Below are 20,087 nucleotides of genomic sequence, written 5' to 3'. Positions count from 1 at the left end.
TGTGGAGTGAGCTGGACGTGGCACTCATCCTGATGCCGAGGGGCCGAGGGCTCTTCTCCTTGTTCAGACCCTTCCAGAACCAGCGGCGTGGGGGGCTGTGCGGTGTCCCCGCGGTGACACGGGGCGGTGACACGGAGCGGTGACACGGGGCAGCCCTGCCCGCCCCAGCCCGGCTCAATCCTGCCCCGGGGGCCGCTCCTGGCCCGGTGCAGGCGGGGCACGGCCAGAACGGCAGCCCCGGGATGTGGAGCAGGGCTCGGCCCTCGCACAGGTACGGGCGGGGCAGGTGTGGCCTCGGCATCCCCTTCCATCCCTTCCAGGGCTCCGCTTCCTTCTCTGCTTCCCTGCCGGCAGTGGGGACACGTGGCTGCTTGTCCACGGGTCCCTGAGGGTGGTGCTGGGGATGCCAAGGTGCCAGGAGGATGCCCAGGAGGATGCCAAGGTACCCAGGTGGATGCTGAGGTGCCCAGGAGGATACTGAGGTGCCAGGAGGATGCTGAGGTCCTGGCTCCTTGGACCAGGCTGTTCAAAGTGGTGATGTGTCTTTCTAGAAAAGAAGGAAATGTCTTCTACGTCAGAGAAAAGGTTGAAAACAAAGGCCAGCCCTTGGAAGGTGGCAGAAGAACTGCTGGGACAAGGCAGTGAAGAGGAGGATGTATTCCAGTGATGGAGAGCAAAGAGCTGCTCTAGAATTTTATCATTGTTCTCTCTACACAGCTCTCCCCTCTTATCTCCTCTGCTGGTAACAGAGCATTTTTGGAGCTGGGGTGCCCGCTGTCCCATCACAGCCCTCTGGCACATGGAGCAAAACCCTCCAGGCTGAAGGGCAGCTCGCTGAAGGGCTGGGTTTAACACAGGCTCTGTCGTGTTATTATCACAGAATCACAGAATTAACTAGGCTGGAAAAGACCTTTGAGATCACCGAGCCCAACCTCTAATTATGTCAGTGCCCTGCTTTGAAGGGAAGGTCCTCGTGGACATCAGGGAGGTCTCTGCTGACAGGGAGGGTGGTGTGAAAGCACAGAGGAAGAAGATCCTGCTGCCTTCCCTGGATGGAGACTGGGCTGTGGCAGCCACCCCACTCCAGCTTAGCCTGGCTCTCAGTGCAAGGAGACTTCTGCATGCCATGCTGAGGGACTAGGAGCTGAGCAAACCTCACTGGAGCCCAGGGCTTTCTCAGCCTGGGTGGCAGCAGCTGAAGAAAAGCACAGAGGGTGAGTGTAAGCCTCCAGTGAGATCTGGGGCTTGGCAGGACAGCTCAGGGCAGTGCAGGAAGCTGCTGTGCAGGACTGTTGGATCACCAGTCCTTTCTCTAGCTTTTGGTCAGGGGCAGAGCTGCATGCTGGAGGAGGGGAGGCTGAGAACACTGGCCCTGATGTCACCTTGTGTCCCCCTGCTAGCTGACAAACTTGTGTTTTTGTCCTGGTCACACCTCTATCAAAAAGGTGACGTCTTGTGTGTTTGTCCCTAATCTGTAATGGAGCTGTGCTTGGCAGGGAGAGTATCCCAGAAGTAAATCCATCTCTCCTTCCCTGCAGCTGGGAACAGAAAGGTTAAGAACCTTCTGAATCCTTACCAAGATGCTCCAGTGCTGCTGTTAGGTGTTGCCTTATTCTTTTGGCAAGTGTCTGATGATGTGATATCCTGGCACTTTATGACTCGTGTGTCCCATCAGAGCAGCACTACCTGAGCATGTGGTGCAGGCAAAGGCAGATGGAGAAGGACAGACACATCTTTCTCTAGAACTTTTCAGCTGATGAGCTGCACTTGGGCCTTTTGCTTTGGGATTTTCACAGTGACTTGTCAACTTGCCTTTCACAGGTCCTGGATTCTTTTCACCTGTCCTGTGGGTTGTGCCTAGCAAAAATTGAGTCGATGTGGGATTTCTTGAGGACCCCTTTGGTCCTTGCTACGGATTTTTGTGTGAGGGCAGATGAATTTGTTTCAGCTTCACGGAATCAATTAGATTGGAAAAGACCTCTGAGATCATCAAGTCCAACCTACTGCATGACTAAGCATGGTTTTCATTCCAGAAATCATTTTCTTTCTGAGAATTCACAAGTATAAATTACTGTCTTACAGGGAACTGTGTATTCTATACTGGAAATGGGAAGCAAAACCCTCAAGCTTTTCTGTGCCATTGGGAGGAGAGAGGGAAAGGAGCATTGTGGACTCCTTCCAGGTGGGAAAAAGCACACCCACAATGTAAGGCAGATCTGTCAGTTTAAATAGAAATAATGAAGAAATGTTTTTTTAATTTAAATGCTTTCTCTGCTGTTTTTCTAGAGAGTTCTTGACCCCTGATAAAGCTTGGACCCCAATTCTTTCATGTGATTCTTAACAAACCCAGAAGGAACAAGCTGACAATACCTGACTGGAAACCCATGCAGCAATTTTGCTGCAGTGTCTGTTTTGTAAGGGAGGGGGACAGGACATGGAGACCTTATCTCTGCTGAATCTAAAAAGAAAAAAATTATTCTTTATTGTTAAAGCCACACTAGTTCTTTCTTGTTAGCAACAGTTTGGTGTGTTTTTTGTTGTTTTTTTTTTTTTTTTTAACAGAGCAAGAGCTGCCATTATTTCCTTTGGGCAGTTGAAAGGATGGTGTCATATCTGCTCTGAGGAGTAAACTTCTCCTGGAATTTCTTCCCAGCTCATGTGAGTGGGAATTTGTACTAGAGAATAGCCCATAAGGGACTGTGGAACTCGTGAAAGGCAATTTGAGTTTTTACTCTCAGATGGTGCTTCTGTGGTAGCACTGAGTATTTCTTGATAGGGATGCTGATGTGCTGTTACTGACTTTTGGTTGACCACCTTTGAGTCAGATGGTTTGTACTCCTCATGCTGGCATCCTCTGTGTTTCCTCCATGTGCCATTCGGGGTTTTTAAAGTCAAAGTATTATTCTACTTTAGCAACTGGTTTGTCTGTAGAGGCTGAATAGGCACAACACGGGTGTTAAAAGGATTATTAAAAGGATAGGCAGACAAACAACTCTTAGTTCCAGGCACCCTTCTCTGTAGGTTGCTGTTGGATTTCCCTTTTAGGAGAGTGCTCTGTGCTGGTTTTTTTCTCATGGTGTGTTCCCAAATACTCCTGCTCTACAGAAGCAGTCAGGCAGCAGTCTACTCCAGGTCATGGGAAGGGCACACTAGAATATGAATCATTCAAAGGAACTGGTAATTAGGAGGCCTGTTAAATAGAGGGGAAGTTAAAGAATATCCCTTTCCCTGTGGCAGAGAAAAATGACAAACTATGGAAAGATTGGAGAGAGGATATTTTATGCTCAAGCTCTAAATGGATCCCACTCTGCAATCAGCTGCAGCAAGCACAGCCTTCCTCAGCAAGGCTTTTCCAGACCTTAAAACAGCTTGCGTCTTCCATCTATTTTTGGTTTTTCTCTTGCCCTGGTTTCCATAGTATCTGAATGCTTCATTCTCTTAAATATATCTGACACTTACAGCACCTTGGTGAAGTAGGAGGTACAAAGGGCCTTGCTCTTTGGAGCTGCTGGAGCTGGAACAGCCCGGGGATGTGTGGAAGATGTGGGGTGGAGTCCTGAGTGCTAAATGTGCTTTTCTAGAGGCTGAATTTGTCACTGCTGGGTTAGCCTTTCACTGGGGACAGCGGGAGAAAAGAAATCCTCATAAAACTTCTGAAGAATATTTGAAGGGCTCAGTGTTGTAGCTGCTGGGAGCAGGGGTGGAGATGAGTAGATCTGGTGACTGCCACATTCTCCTCTAATCCTCTCTGCTTTAATCAGGTGCCACATTTCTTTCTCTCAAGTAAGTGAGAACATGAGGACAACTAGGTTGTGTCCTGAAGCCAGGTTGCTGATGTTGTGGGCTTATTCCTGTGGAATATTTTTAATGTAATATCTTAATACAGTGTAATGGGGAGTAAAGGGAACATAGAGAATTGACCAAAAAGAAAGAGATGAGTGAGAAGCAGATGCTGTAGGGATGACCCCAAGATGCTAGGAATGCTCAGTCCTTTTATTTTTAAGGAGTACCCAGGTGACAGCATGTGGCAGAAACAACAATCTCTGTGCTCCAGGAGTGTTTGGGGAGCAGAAGGAGAAGCCAGATCAAATCAGCAGAGCTTAATATCTTTGCTGATTAAAACCAGGTCCAAACTGAACTCAATCAGCTCAATTGAATATTGCGTGATTATAGAGCTGAGGAGTTGCCTCTCATTATTTGGGAAAGGACGGCCGTGTGCCATTGCTTCCTGACCAGCTTGCTTTCGAACATTGGAAGAGACAGTTTGCACACAAACTTCTTCCACAAGGTGGTGTGTTTTTGTTTACTTATTTGGGCTTTGTTTTGTTTTTGAAATCAATCCTCAAAGAACAGCTGCTCTTGATCACGAAGATATCCGGAATCTGTGATGGTGACTTCCAATTCACCCACGGCGGCAACTTGGGTCAAAAAATCCACGAGCCTTAAAACTTAGTTAATTTTTGGGTTCCTGCAAAGTTGAAATGTTAAAACTCCCTAACTCTGAATTGTTTGGTAAAACAGATATTCAGTGAAAGATAAACAGCAAGGTCTTGGTGGACAAGAGAGGATAAAAGCTGATGGCAATTTATATCCTTTTACACAGGATATTTTTCTCTTAGGCTGGCAGTCTGGCTGCAGAATCTTTTACACCAGACCAGAAGCAATCACATTACAGGAATAACTTTTATCTCCTTGAGATAGTGTCTTATTGCTTGGATATCTTCTGCCAGAACTGTCTTACCTAGTCCTTTGGCTCTTCTGCCTGGGGAACAAATAGGTAAGGGAAGGCAGGCTGTTTTAAAGGATCCTTTTTTTTTTTTTTTTTCTGGGCTGTGGTGAGGATTTTCTGCCTTAAATGGTGTCTCCTAGGTGATGTGGAAATTCAGAGCTCAAGCCTGTATTTTCTCTATTTCTCAGTGCCTTTAGGAGCTGGAAGGACTGGGAAGGCACTCCTAAAGCAAAATGTACCTGGCTGTTCCTGCATCCTTTGTGCCCTTCTCAGGTTTGGGCCACTGGACTGGACTTTTCACCTTTCATCTTAAGCTGCCCCATCTAAATACAAATAGTCACACGCCACAAGAAACCAGGCAAGTCTAGATGTGTGTAAGGAAAATATTTTGGGTGTTTTTTGCTAGCAAATGTCTCCCTACAAAGGAGAAACTTTTTGGGCATACAATGTAGTTTTTTTTCTAAGAGTTCTTTTTTTGAAGAAGCATCTCAGGTTTGAGCAGAATCTGTTCCCTCATCCATTGGGAATTGTGCATCTAAGCTCTGCTGTGTTCCTTTTAGCACTCTTGTGTAGACTCCTCCATGACAGATGCAACACGTTTCTTCTTCCTCTGCACAGATGACCTGTCATTTTCCTTTTTCTCTGTCTTGGTGCTAAGATTCCTTTTACCTTCCCCTTAATCCTGTTACTCTGGTATATAATTCTCTGTCTGGCTCTGTAAACCCCAGGTGCTGATTGACAGCTGTTCTGTTTTTCATTTACCAGCAGCATTTTCATGTCTGCAGTCAGGGTGGTTTTAGTATGTCCACTCATAGACTCCAAAAGAGGCTGGATTTATCTTTCCTTCTAAATAGGCATTTTTTACCCGAGGCACTGGATCCCTTGAGCTGTAACAAAAGCCTAGAGCAGCTTTTGCTGCAACAGCTGATGTGAAAAAGCAGGGTAGGCATGCAAAGGTGCCTGAAAACTTTACATGCTTAGGTGTGATTCGTCCAAGGTGAGGATTGCTGCTGTTGCCATCAAGCTTTCTTGTTTTAAACATTGCCTAATCTGCTTGCAGCTGTTAAAAATGAGAACAGCTTGACTTGCCATGGTCTTCCCAGCTGATGCATCTGTAGCTTCCAAAGAGATGGCAGAACCCTGGCAGTCTCTGCAAGATATGTCAACAGAAAGTCTGACCAGTGTGGGAAGATCGAGGGGGGGTGGGGGTTAGGGTGAATTTGAGGAATGGCAACACCATCAAACACAAGACAGCTCTCCAGCCTTGAGACACCTTGCAGCATCCTTGCGTTCAGACCAGGCTGCAGAAAGCTGCAGGCCTTTTTGAGTCCATTTCCATGAAAAGCCTGGACGCAAATTCCAGGCTCTTGCTGGCCCTCAGTGAATGTTCTGGCAGCTCCACACACAGCTGGGCACAACAGCCAGTGCTGCAGAGAGCAGGGTACAGAGCTGAGGCTCTGCTGAGCACGAGAGTGAAGAGGAATCCCCAATCCCTCTGGCTCTGCAGGGGCCTCTCTCATTCTTGCCATGGCTTCAGCCTGGGGGCCAGGTGGGTACTCATACACGACCAGGATTCACCATTTTCCTCTCTGCTCTGTAGGATTGAGACCCCTCTTCTTCCCCTGGTAGCACACCGCCCCATTTTCCTAACCTGCCTTTTCCTGAGACCTGCTGCACGCATCTCCTGGTGCAGGGGCCTAGGTAAAATCACACCTGAGAGATCTGGGTAGGGTTTGAGGTTCTGGCATGTGGGGCACTGTGGGGAGAGGGTAGGAGGAAGGATGGGACTTGGGAATCAGGCAAGAGAATGCTGAACTGGGCTGCAGTGGGAGCACAGAGCTGCCCTGGTTGTGTTGTGTATGTAGTAGGGTCACCTCTCCACTCACTGCTGCCCTCCCTCCGCAGGATCCAGGGCAGGAGAAAAGGGGGATGGCAGAAAGCTCTCAGCACAGACTACGCAAGGGGAAGCAAGGCCAGGCTGTGCCTGCACCACGGTCCTTTTCACAGGCACAGGCCTGGCATGCTCAGTGGAGCTGAGCACCTGACTCTGCCACAGCTCTCTCCGCAAACAACCCAGCCAACACCCCCCTCCCTCCTCCCAGCACGAGGGCGCAGGAGTGTATTCATCTTCAGGGACACTGGGGCAGCATGACAGGCTGAAATGTGTGGTGTGACGACAAAAGCCGTGCACGCTGCAGAGGGAATGCTCTGTAGGAGATGCAGGCAGCGTGTGGCTGTGGGCGGCGGAGCAGGGTTGGGCTGCATCCCTGCAGCACCGCTGCTCCCGATGGAGCTTCGCCTGTGCTGTGCCTCAGCGTCACCCTGGCGTGACAGAGGTGGGGCACGGAGGTGACACAGCCCGGGGCCACCCGGGCCGCGCTGCTTGGAGCGCTGACATCCCCTCGTTGCCTCGCGGCATCTGCCAGAGCTGGAGAAGCCAGTGGGAGAGCAACCCAGAGCCTCAGACGGGGGAGGGAGAGCTGATCCCCTTAGCAATAATGGCTGCTTCAACATGGATACACAACCAGCCCCTGACCATCTGGCACGGTCTGACACAGGACCGGGCTGGGGATGCCTCCACCAAGCCCCAGTGAGAAGGGAGCTGAGCTGCTGGGAAGAAAGGAGACTTTCCCTAGAAAGGCAGGGGCAGAGAAACCTGGCCGGGGTTGTAGACCTGGGGCCGTGTGTGACCTGCCCTTCCAGCTAAGCCCCCTCCAGCCCTGGTGCTCGTGGCTGTGCTCGCCGCTGGGTCACGGCTGCGTTACAAAATTTCCTGCTTTAAACAATCCCTTCACCTCCAGACCCCGGTGCTGAGGCACCGAAAAAAATGGGGCGAATGCTAATTTCTGACACGGATGTGGAGCGCCTCTGCCTTCGTGGGCGCTCGGAGCTGTCCCCTGCTCCCAGGGCCCTCGGCGCTCCTGGGCCCTTCAAAACACAGCTCATCGCTCGCCCGCGGGGATGGGCATCGCGGCGCTCACCGCAGCCTTGCCGCCTTCAGCACGCTGTCGGCCCAGGCGGCCGGTCCCGAGTGCCCCTCCCGGGGCTCTCCCGGGGCTCTCCCGGGGCTCTCCGGTGCCTTCCGCGCTGCCCCCCGCTCCTCAGGGGCCGCGGGGCCCGGCAGGGGGCGCTGTGGCGCGGCTCTTTGTGGCGCCGCGGCGGCGGCGCTGGCGGCGGGGCCGTTCCCGCCGCGCTGCCTCCCCCGCCCGCCCGCCCGCCCGCCCGCCCGCCCGCCCGCCCGCCCGCAGCCGCGCCGGGCGCGGGGCATGGCCAGACTCACCGAGGGCGAGGCGAGGAGGCAGCCGCCGCCGCTCCCGCCAGCGCCGCAGCCGCCCCCGCCGCCGCCGCCGCGCCGAGCCTCCCCCATGAGCAGCAGCGGCGGCGCGGAGCCCCCGGCGCAGCCCGACAGCATGAAGGACCTGGATGCCATCAAGCTCTTCGTGGGGCAGATCCCGCGCAACCTGGAGGAGAAGGACCTCAAGCCGCTCTTCGAGCAGTTCGGCAAGATCTACGAGCTCACCGTGCTCAAGGACCGCTACACCGGCATGCACAAGGGTGAGCCCGGCGCGGCGCGCACAAAGGGGCGGCGGGCCCCGGCTCGGTCCACGCGTGACCCACCGCGATGTGCTGCTCTCCCGCATCCCCCGCAGCCCTCAGCGGGAGCTGGCGGCCCCCGATGCGCTGCCCGGGAACGCGGCCGCGTCCCCAGCGCCCCTGGGCAGGGTCCGGTACCCCCGCGGCGGAGCCCCGCGGAGCCCCCCGGCCGCGGCCCGCGCCCCGCCGGCAGCCCCGGGCCTGTGGCCCCCGTGGGCGGCGCTGACAAAGGCGTCGATGGGCAGCGGGGGCCGGGCCGGGGCCGCTGCGGGACCCTGGCCGGGCTGCTGGCCGTCCCCTAAGGGGGCTCACACCGACCCCCGGGCAAGGGTTCGGCGCTGCGGGTTTAAAATCCGTGCAACAAAGAATATTGGCCGCCAATGTGCTGCTGTCAGTGGCGTTTGGGGTAGGTGAGGGGCCTTCGTGGTGGCACACGGGGAGACGAGGGGGTCTTCCTTGGCTGAAGGGCCTTTAGTGGGTGCTGAAAAGTTTGAGGAGGCTCCTTTAGCCTCGCTTATTGTTGTGTTTTTATGCTGAAGAGAGCCGCGGCGTTCGGCGAGGCAGCTCCCTTCGGCGGAGCGGCTCTACCCCACCCCAGCAGGTGTTTGGGATCTTGTGACCAGCACGGCTCCAGCCAGGAAGGGAACTCACGGAGTTGTTTGCTGTGAGATCCGAGGGGGTGATGGCAGCCTCGCTCCTCCCTGGCACAGGTAGAACAACCTGCGGGGAACCGACAGTGAGTGCCCTGAAAGCTGTCGGTGCTCAGCCTGGGCTGCTGTGCCCTAAAATGATCTGTGACGGGGCCATGTGTTGGTGTGTGCTGGAGGGAGTGTGCCACGTTCAGTCCTGACGCCTCAGATTTAGGAGGAAGGGGAGGAAAAATCGAGTGCCTTGGCAACGTGAACCATTCTAGACTGAACGGAGAGGGAAGAGGACAAGAGAAAAACAAGTGTATTTTCAGACAAAAGGCCAAATCTAACTCCAGCACAAAAGGAAAAGACTTTCTCATTGAAGCCTGTGGGGGCTGGGCTGGCATGAATTTAGCTGAAGAAGTGTGTCTGGTTGTGAGTGAAAAACGAGGATGCCATGTGCTTGTGTCTCTGTGTGCAAGGAACTGCATCCAAACCTGCTGCCAGGGGATGGTGAGTTGCAAGGTTTCAAACCCAGCAAGGAGGAGAATGGGCCCAAGGCAAGAGGCAATTGCACATTTCATTCCAGTTGACATCTTAAATATAGACTGTGTGGTCTGAGGTCAGCTTCTAGGCAGGAGACAAATTCTAGGGATCTGCTTAGGTATGGAAATTAGAGGGGGCAGCAGTGGTATTAGCCAGGTGTGTGTGATATTAACGTGCTGTTAAAAGCAGGATTTCTGCAGCAAAATAAACACATCCTCTTGGTTCTAACCTTTTTTTTTTTGAGTGGATGTGAGTGTTGTTGGTCAGGGGTTGTTCCATCTAGAAGAGGCCATTGAGGTGTGAGGTTCTCTGGTGGTTATTGTGGGGTTGTTTCCACAGCCCTTCAGTTCCCTCTGGCCCTCCCCGGCCTGTTTTGTACAAAGTCAGAGGCTGGGATTCCTTCCCTGGTGCCATGAGTTTGCATGTAGCTCCTCAGCCTGTTTTGGGAACAGCCTCTCCACAGAAGTCATCCCTTCACAAGGAAGTGTGTGGGGGTTTCGCGTGCAGTGAGGGAATGAGCTCCACAACCCAGCCCACCCTGATGCCTGATCACTCTCGTTTGCCGGGTTTGGCTGCAGCGCCTTGTGCTCCATGCAGGAAAGGCCATCCTGGTGAGGAGCTGCTGCTGGCATCAGCAGGCCTGGGAGGTGCCGGGCCTGACCCAGGAGCTGCAGTGGCCTGGAGCACTTTCACAGCCCCTGTGCAGGGGACACTTTGGCTCTGCAAGCTCCTTCCTGCACTGCACAGAAGCCACCTTTCTGGGGCACCTTTCTAACAGCAGACTCAGTTTTCTCTCCCCATGTTCCTGATCTGCAGTGAGATCCAATTGACAGCTCACATGCAGCTTCCATCTGCTTTTTTGCCTTTCTCTCCCCAAAGGGGAGGAAGTGGTTGTGTGAGAAGCCAGCGCTGCTGGTGAAGCCCAGCGTGTCCTCTTGTGTTCCCTTATAGCTTGACATGGAGCTGGGCAGCCACCTCTGCCTCCAAGGAGGAATAAGGGTGGAAAAGGCCTGCCAGAGGCTGGAGGATGTGAGCTGGCCTACAGTGTCCAAGAGCTGGTCCTGTAGGGGTGCTGAGAATGGATGAATTCAGTGGAGGCAGAGGAGAATCGTAGAGATCTAGAAATGTGAGCTCTGCTATGAAATGGTTTTGTTAGTACCTGACTAGTCATGTCTCAGCAACCTGGCTACTGGTAGCTGATACTGTTCCAACCTAATATTATTCATGAGGCGGTTTTTCTATTTATGTTAATCACAGATACATTTGCATGTTAATGGCAGTGTTTGTCTCAAAGCTAATATTTTCACGGGAAGAGTGGGGAGGTGTTTGAACAGGCTTTTGGAATGGGTCAGGGGAGGCTGAGTGGGGAGAATCAAGTGGAAATTTTTGGCCTTGTGTTCTGGGATTAGGCAGAAGGCAGTTCCTTCGCAAGTGTCAACTGGATGGGTTTCCTAGGAGCGCTCATGGTGGGGAAAGTGGAGTGATTAAGGAGTGTGAGATGCCAAACTGAACTGCAGGGGCATATTCAGCAGGGGCAGGAGCAGCCCTCTCGCAGGCCTGTGGACAGATAGGTGGCTTTTCCAGAGGGCAGGGATACAACAACATCCTCAGCCCAATTTGCTTCCCTGGCAGCCCAGTTTTGACTCAGCTTCTGCAGGCTTGTAGATTAGCTCCCCACTGACTCCATGCTTCCCCTGCTGAAGTATTTAATGTGATTTTTGATGCTAAGCAGAATCTAGAGATCCCTCCCTCTTGCAAACCAGCAGCCTTTTCTTGCTCAAGGCTTTAGACTGCTGATGTGTGGAGTAATATTTAGGATCTGAAGGGACTGTAAATTCCAGAGTCAATGTGTAGTTTGTAGGGAGGATCAGGCACAGAATATATATATATATATATTTTATGCAGTCTCTTGCAAGTGGAGCTGGGCTGAGTTCTGCTTTCAGGGAGCTAAAAACCCTCCTGGAGCCCATGGAAGTGGAGTGGTACCACCAACGCTGATGGGACATAGAGGAATCTTTGGCAGAATGATGGTGGCCTGGCTTTGCAGTCAGTGCTCTGGGTGTTGTCCTGCATCCCTGTGCTGGGAATGGGTCGTTGGCACTGCCTTAGTGCCTGGGACCTTCAGGCTGAGGCTTCTTAACACCCTGAGCACTTTCTAACACCACGTCCTGTGTCTCAGCAGGCACAGCTGACTTGGTGTGAGAAGTGCCCAGAGGGGCCTGAGCCTGTCTGTCTGAGCTTGCTGTTAACTAAAGCAGGAAATGTGGAAGTGAGAAAACCTAGTGAGAGTGACAGACCCCTCTGCACCTCTGTGGACATCTCTTCACTCTTGAGCAGATCCTTGGGTGGCTTTGTCAAGCTCAAAGTTTTAGGAGCCCAGAGAACCCATGAAAGACATGGTGAACAGAATCCTGTCACAGCATCCCAGGAGTAGCTGCAGAGTTGCTGTGCAAGAGATAACGGCTCTTCAGGAAGGAAGTTTGTTTTCCCCAAATATTTTTTTACACAACTAGGCTCAGAGCACAGTGTTTCTGCCAAACCTTTTCCTGCATTTCTGACCGGGGCTTTGCAAAGAGAATGGAATTGACTATTGCACTCTACCTCCAAAACACTTGGTTGTGAAAGGCAGCAATCATGTTTTCCAAAAGACATAGCTGACATCTTTAGCTCCCTCCTTTCCAGGGCCAGCACAGCTTCCCAGGTTCCTGCTATTGGGGAAGTAAGAATGGGAGGAATGTCCTCAAACCACAAAGCTTAGAGACATGAGGAGCTCGGGGACAGAGCAGTGGACCAGGCTGTCCTGTACCTGTAGCCCCAGTCCAGGCAGGACGTCAGAGGCTGCCTGAGTGCTGCTTCATGCTTGAGTGAAGAGGAGGAGCACAAGTGGCTTCTGCTGAGCGAAACCCACATCCTTGTACAGCAGAGCAGCAGCAGGGATTGCCCTTGGGTTGGAGCTGGAGTGAGGCTTCTTCAGGCTCCACACTTACGGGATGTTTCTGTCTCTGGAAGCTGCTGCCTCTCGGTACCTGAGCTGCTAAAAGATGAATAATGTTACTGCCTTTGCTGTAGGGAGGAGAAGGACCACAGGAGTCTAGGCAGGGGATTCACAGCACTTTTACATTGGTGGTGGTGGGTGTAGGTGTTGCTGGCCCTTACAAATCCCTGATCTGCCATGATAACAGCACCTCTTGTGTGAGGAGTGTCTCTCCTTTATCCCCACTAAATGGGGCGTCTTTTCCAGTTCTCATTTTCACCTTCTCTTCCCATGGACTGGGGTTTTTGAGCCTGGCAGTGTGCTTTGTCTCAGTTTTGGCATTCCTGAGCACTGGAATATGGGACTCTGGATGCTTCGTGTGGACATAACTCCGCTCCTATCCTGAGTTTTCTCAGATTGATGGCTGATGCCCCTGAGGCAAGGGTGGTGCCGTCACTGCACGTGGGCATAGTACCAATGCATTGAAGCTTTTAGTGGAATAAATTGCTTATTCCCAACTGCTGACTTCAGAGTTTCATGAGCTAAACCTGGCCCAAATTATCTTAAAATGAGTCTCATATGACTTGCAAAGTAGCAGACTGGAGCAGCAGGTGAAATTGGGTATCTGTGTTTGAGGCTTTGGTGACCAGGCCTTCAAATCTGTTAGAAATAAATTATAGAGGTTATAGAGTCTGGGCTCTCTGGTTATAGAGCTGCTTTTGAGGCTTGATGTCAGAGCAGTCCGTGGGGGAGAGTGCAAGCTGAGAGGAGCTTCCCCACCACAACAGAGCCAGCTGCCTTTGCCAGGAGCAGTGAAGTTTACCTGCATTCTTCCTGGCCCCACTGCGTTTGTTAAATTACCAGTTGGTCCCACGTTTGACTTTGGTGCAGCATTCTTGGTTCAAAACCTGGGCAATAAGGAGCTTTAATGACCTCTTAGAGATATCTAGTGCTTGTGTGCTGTTCATGGAAGGTTTTTTCCCCCTTGCAAGAGGTGTGAGGACAGATGTGATGTGCTTACGTGCAGCAACTTCTTGGATTTGTGGTGAATGAACAGGATAATTATGTTGCTGTGGTTGGGTTTGTCCTGAGGAGCTGGCCTAAGGATGTTGTGTACCATGGAGTCACACTGGGGTAGAGGGAAGAGGTCCAGACAGCCCCTGCGCCCATCTTTAGATTCATGGAGAGCTGAAGCAGCTTTGCAGTACCCCAAACCAGGCACAAGAATGTGGAGGCAGAAAAATGGGCCTCTCTGGCCATAACAATGCGTCTGCAGCCCCAGCACAGCAGCGTAGACAGGGAAATTCATCAGCAAGCCAGAGGGACTCGTCTTGCCTTTGCTTGGGATGTGAAATGCCACTGTGGATAGGAGGGGGATGAGTGAGGGGGTCAGATGCATCCTGAGTCTATTCTCCAGTGCTTTGCCTACCCTCATCTGAAACAACTCCAGTGACGGAGCTCCAGGCACTTCCCTGGGGAGATCATTCCACAGTCTAAATCTCTTTCTGCTAGGAAATGTTTCTTGATAACCAGCCAGATTTTTCCTTTGCTTATTCTTAGCATCAGAGCACCCAAAGATGATCCCTCTTCTTCCTGGAGGGGCTACAACTCCTCCCCTCCTCCCTTGGCTCCAGCATTCGGCTGAGATGTTGAGTCATATCTTGACTAAGAATGTCAGGATCTGGCCTTTTCTCTGTGCTTTTTATCTGGCTCCTTCAGCTGGCCCTTGCAGAATGCCTGGTGCTCTGCTGGGCTCTGTATTGCCCTTGTGCTGGATGTGGAAGTTGGTGTGTGTTTGTGTGCATCAGGCAGCACACAAGGTCAGCCCTCTCCTGCTATTGCTTTCCCTCATTTGTGAATCTGGATCACGGAGCTTTTGTATAAGCCTAAAATCCCAGATACTTTTCTTCCTTCCGTGCTTCTTTTCTGTTTTTAATCAGTAGTCATGCTGGTCCTTGCCTCTGTCCTGATCCTTGTGTTTGGGGACTGTTTCTGCCACAGACACGATCAGCTTTTTGCTCTCCCATTGTGTCTCACCTTGTTCAACAGCTGTGTCAAGCCCCGTTGATTCACTGGGACCCTTTTCCAGCTCTTAATAGACTTTAAATGTGGCCTGCAAATCCTTTAACGTTGTTTCTTTGTCTTTTTTTTTTTTTTCCTGGAGCTTTAGACACATCCAAATTATGTAACATTTGTGTTGATGTTCATCTGCAAGTGCCTGTCTAACTTGACACTCGCTGTATCTGCTGCAGGTTGTGCATTCCTCACATACTGTGCCAGAGACTCTGCCATCAAAGCCCAGACAGCACTGCATGAGCAGAAGACTTTGCCAGGGGTAAGTCCCAGTGAATTGTCTGGAGCTGATGCCGTGGGCAGGATGTTGGGGAATTTTCAGGGGAGGGAGCGAGGGTGGGAAGTGGCTTAGATCAATTTTCCTGCTTGTGGGAGAGAAGGGTGTTTCAGGGGTTAGAACAGGGATATGGGAGTGGAAGCACAGCTCTGTTCTTCAGGGCTGCTGTTTTTTTTTTCTCTGGCCAGACCTGTTTCTGTGCTGCTCTTTGCTCTCTGGTGAGACAGGACACCTTCAGCTTTCTGTCCCTGTCACTAGGGAGCTGTGGGCTTTGGGCTGAAGTGTGTGGGTGCACAGTGGGCGTTGCTGAAAAACTCACAGGAGATAAGATACCTGAGCCTTTTTCCAGGTGTGCAGAACCTCCTGGTGCATCCAATTCTACTCTGCCATTGCCCTGCAGGATGCCTGGACCGAGCTCTGATGCAGTGGCTGAATTGGATCAGCCTCTCAAGAATAAAAAAATACACTTGCCACATGCCATTATCTGGAAGAGAAATGGGTTATCCATGTGAGAGGAGGACTGCTGGTCTGTTCCTGGGTCTTGCTCACTCCACACGTGGTCTTGGGAGCAGAGTTCAGTGGGATTTGAGGGAGGCTGGGCACTGTGGAACAGGTCCCTCCATGCCTGGCAGTCCTCTGCCTCCCTGGGACCTGCTGGAGAGCTGAAAGGAGTTCTGGATTGTTGCCCTTCCCATTTTGGTATGATTAAAGAGCTTTGACTGGGCAGTTCCCTTGCTGTACTGAGGGGGTTGATCAAGCACATTGAAAGGATTCATTTGGAGGTGAGTAGGAGGAGGAGTTGGGTACTTATAGATAGAAGCTCACAGGAGGCCCTGAGCGCTCAAGGCAACAGAATAATTAATGTAAACCAGGGGTCTCTGGAGGGTGGTTAGGAATTCTTAACCATAACATTTCTTCTTTAACCCGTACAGGTCCAAAGAGCTTCCCTCACCTCTCCCAGCTGCCCTCAAGACCTCTACACACCCACACGTCCTTTTCTGTATTTGTTAACCTGTGCTTTTTTTGCATGGGCCTGTGCTGGCATCTGAGTGCTGGAGTGCATGTGACTTAATTACCACATAACAGGGTCCTTATCTCAGGACAGCCAGGGGGAAGAGCACAGATAACCAGCACAAATCTCTCTGAGTTATTTTTGTGTGATGGGAAATGGTCGGATTTTTGTACTAAAGCAGTGTAACCTCGTGTGTTGGTCCAGGGCAGAGCTGACAGTATCTATAAGAACAAGTCAAAGGATGGAGGAGCAGTTGAGAGGAGTCATGGTACAGTTGCGGTTAATGCGGTGGGGAAGTCAGACGTGTCTCTGAAAAAAATTATTCGTGTGAGGCTTGGTGGATTCGAGGCAATCTCAGTTTTGCTACAGTTCTACATCGGGGATTTGTTGCATGTTTCACTATGTTCTCTGCTGTCTGTGCTCTCAGGGGTTGTAGAGAGCTGCATGGAGCAGTGTTTAAAGCAGCAATTTATCTATGATGTGGTGATCTAAAGGCTTTTTATGTTAAGGGAGGTGTAAGACACTGCCTGGGAACACAAAGAAGTCTGTGGTAGGTGAGTACTTTTGAACATACTTGTCTGGAGACAGTTAATGAGCAGTGTGGTGTAATTATGTTTCAGGATTAGGATGAAGATGAGCTGTGCTGCATTTGGAGCTGTCTATTTTCAGCCTGCCAATATACCGCTTCGTCACATGTAGTTTCTCTTTTGTTCAGTCCCTCAGTGACCAAAAGGCAGAATTCTCTCTCTGGTCATTCAGGGATGGTTACTTGGCATGGACATGGGCTGGGTGAGCTGAGGTGGCTTTCAGCCATGCTTTGCTGGTGTCTGTGTAGCATCACCTGCCCTTGTAGTCAGCTGATCTTGGGCAACACTTTGGAAATGAATCACAGACAGGAGGGCCAGGCAATTGCTTCCCTGTTTGGGGAAGGAGGATGTAAAATTTCATCTCTGTTCGTTCACATCTGCATCATCTTCTGATGATCTCTGGGGCAAAGCCTATCCCCAGGAGTTTAGCCAGGGCCCCAGCATAGGGCAGAGCACAGAACATAGTGGCCACACCACTGAGGTTTCAGTCAATGGGCCACAGCCTGGTAAACAACTGATTCCTTGTGCATTTTACCCATATCCTTTCTCTTTGCACATGGCAGGACAAGAAAGAAAGCTGAAGGGTTATGAAGTGTAGGGTGACACAAACTGTCACTTGTATGCATGACCAAGCCTCAACAGGTTTAGAGGCAGCAAGGGACCAAACTGGCATAGGAAGGATCCTGTGCAATTGCAGATGCCACAAGAACCAAAGTACCTTCTTTGCTGGTCTCAATGCAGAGAGCTGCGGTTGAACTCAACAGTTCCTGAACCTGAATAGAGACAAATGACTTTCTTTGTCTAGACTGAGGATTTGGTGAGGACAGAGTTCTGGAAGTGCTTTGATATGGTTTCTGAGATACTCTTAGGCTGTGATCAGGCAGCTGGAGCAGGATTTCTGGGTTCTCTTCCAGGCTGTCACTGGGTAGGTCTGGGCCCACAGAGGTGTTGCTGAGGTCCTCCTGGTCTGATGGCAGCAGTGTCAGCCCACCTGCAGGGTCAGGAGTGCAGTGTAGCTTACCTAAGCTTTTATATATAGTAATATTTATATTTTAGGTTTTCCACATAAGTCAGTAGGAATCACTGTGGTCTGTACTTATCTTTGTGGCATTTGGAGCAAGTTCTCTTTGCGTGAGGTCAAAATTCTCTTTTGTTTCTGAATTGAGTGCTGTTGGATGTATGGTAACTGAATGGAATTTAAACCCTACAAAGCTTATTTTTTTTGACAGTAAGGCTCAGCATCTTTTTCTGAGGTAGGCAGACAGAATTTTGGCTTTTACATTCTTTTATATGGGCCAGTGTGCTCTGGGTGTAAAGCAACAAGACTGTCATAGAATCATCAGGTTGGGAAAGACCTCTGAGATCATTGAATCCAACCATTAACCCAACACTGCCAAGTGCACTAAACCATGTCCTTAAGTGCCACATCCATACATCTGATGGTGACTCAACCAGTCTCACCTGGACAGCTGCATATTGTATTATCTAACTCACCTGTGCTGCCCTCAGAGCTGCTGAGTTGTTGAAATCAGGCCTTTAAGGCTTTTTCCTAAATCCAGTGTCCTCTTCAGCTGCCAGCCAGCCCAGCAGTGCTGTGTTTCACCTTCTCCCCACTCCCTGGCACACTCCTCCCTGCCTCAGTGAAATGATATTATATCTCAATAACCCATGCCTTTGATTCGTGATTGTGCCTTCACTTTGCTGAGTTCTGAAAGGAATTGGAGAGGTTATTAATGACACACAGTGATCACACAGCAAGTTAAAGCCTCTTGCTAAGTGAAATTTGAGGGAAAAGCATCCAGCTTTTCAATATTTCGCAGAAACGCTTTATGTCTCTTTTCATTTGCAGCCAGACAGTTGCAAATTACATAAAATTGCTCCTGAAGAAGAAGAGGAAGAAGAATAGAGGGAGGAAGTGGAGGGGGGGAGGTTTAAAAAAGTAATTCTTTCAGCAAGGTACAGTTACAGTTTTATTTCTATGCAGAACAAAGAAAGGCCTGCTGAAAGGTAGGCAAGTAAGTGGCAGAAATTGGTATTGATCCAAGCTGGGAATACGGGCAGTTTAAGAGCAGTGATGAGGGTACTGAAATGTGGCTACATCATAGGGAGAACTCATGGATGCAGGGACACAGGAATGGAAAATTACAGAGAGCAGCAGCATGAGAGCAGACAGAGACTCTGGGAATGCACCAGGGGTTGAGATGCTGCAGCACTAATTCAGGTGGTTGGGCACCAGCATTAGTGCAGAGACCCAGCGGAGCTCGAGCAGAGGGCGTCCCTGTGGGTAGGCTGTGTCCTGTGCTGCCAGGAGCAAGGGCTCACCTGGGCCATCTGTCAGCATCCACAGCCCGTGGTGGCAGGAGGGAGCACAGGTGACTGGAGGGACTTTGGTGGAGAGGGCACTGCATCTCGTTCTTCCCTCCCCTCTCGTTTGTGCAGTGCTGGTGTGAAGCCAGTCTCGGCCAGGATTCCTGAAAGTTTCAGGTGGTCTAAATACTTGGCTGAGGTTTGAAGCTGGACGCCACTTGTTAATCTTTGCGGCTTGGACAGGGCAGGGTGGAGAAGTTTTTCCCATGTCCATCCTGCAGGTTTGATGGACAACACCAGCAAGTTCCTGAGAGCCATGCGGCATTATCAGTTAAAAATACAGAGAGCATGCCAAGGCTATCTCATGGAAATGGCAGCACCAGGACATGAAGGTGCTGCGCTGAAGCAGCCCCTGGGCAAGAAGCAGCAGAAGTGCCTGCTCAGTGCAGAGGGAATTGAAAATACTTGTGCTGTTCAGGGTTTGCCTTGAGGGGCTGAGAACTCAGTGAGGCACAGCAGCTGCCCAGTGAAGTGCCTACACTGAAGAGCAAGCTGCCAAGGCAGACATTGCCTCCTGTTCCCTGTGGAATTGGGAGAGCAGTGGAATGAAAGCTCAGGGCCCGTTCCCACATGCTGACCAAGTGGACACATGCAGGCTCTGTCCTGTGCACAAGGGGTCTTCCTTTCTCCAGAGAAATCGCTGCCCTTTGCACAGCCAGGCCCTGGCATCTCCTTGCAGCCCAAAGCTTTGGCTTTTGCCTCCCCGAGCTGGGTCTGCCCTGGTGATCTCACTTACCTGTGCTTGTGAACTCACCTGTACCTGCACACCAGCCCACACTGACCTTGGTCTTTGCAAAGGCACCACCCTCCTGAGTGAGGCTCCACATTCCCACCTCCGTGGGCTCATTTGGGCGGTGTGCCTGCACACAAGTGTTTGTGAATATGGATGTAGATGGGATCATAGGATAATTTATGGTGGAAGAGACCTCTGGGGTCTCTGCTCAAAGCAGGGCTGACTACACCAGATCACTGAGGGCCTTCTCCAAATGAGATTTGACTGTCTCCAGGGGCCTCCTGCAGTCACCTGGGGCCTCTTTTCTAGTCTGCCAGCACCCCTAAAGGGAAACAGCTTATCTCACATCAGCCCAGACCTGGCTCAGGGGATTCACTTGGTGGTGCTGGGGCTTGGGCCCGTTTTGGGTGGATTTTCCCGTGGGTGCGTCAGTATCGCCGGAGGTTTTGCTCCGCTCGGATTGTCAGTGTTAGTGGTTGCCAAGGGAACTGGCACAGCCACTCTGTGTGCAGGCAGAGGGTCCCTGTGCCTGCTCCCCTCCGTTACATCAGCAGAGATGTCTTTTC

General features: G+C 51.3%; 1 protein-coding gene across 2 annotated transcripts in view; it reads left to right on the top strand.

The window, feature by feature from the left end:
* Positions 1–7,995: 7,995 nt before the first annotated feature.
* CELF5 (CUGBP Elav-like family member 5) overlaps positions 7,996–20,087 on the top strand; it is a 36,972-nt gene continuing 24,880 nt past the window's right edge. Inside the window, exons 1-2 of one of the 2 annotated variants that reach the window (XM_066205670.1) lie at positions 7,996–8,284; positions 14,725–14,807. In XM_066205670.1, the coding sequence (XP_066061767.1) occupies positions 7,996–8,284; positions 14,725–14,807 (372 nt within the window). The remainder of the gene's footprint in view (positions 8,285–14,724; positions 14,808–20,087) is intronic. The other variant, XM_066205671.1, reaches the window with a different exon arrangement.

The sequence above is a fragment of the Chamaea fasciata genome, unplaced genomic scaffold (assembly GCF_029207755.1).
Source record: "Chamaea fasciata isolate MVZ Bird 193981 ecotype frontalis unplaced genomic scaffold, bChaFas1.0.hap1 SCAF_28, whole genome shotgun sequence".
Classification (NCBI taxonomy): domain Eukaryota; kingdom Metazoa; phylum Chordata; class Aves; order Passeriformes; family Sylviidae; genus Chamaea; species Chamaea fasciata.
The sequence above is the reverse complement of the archived record's forward strand: the minus strand, read 5'-3'. Positions and strand labels throughout refer to the sequence as shown.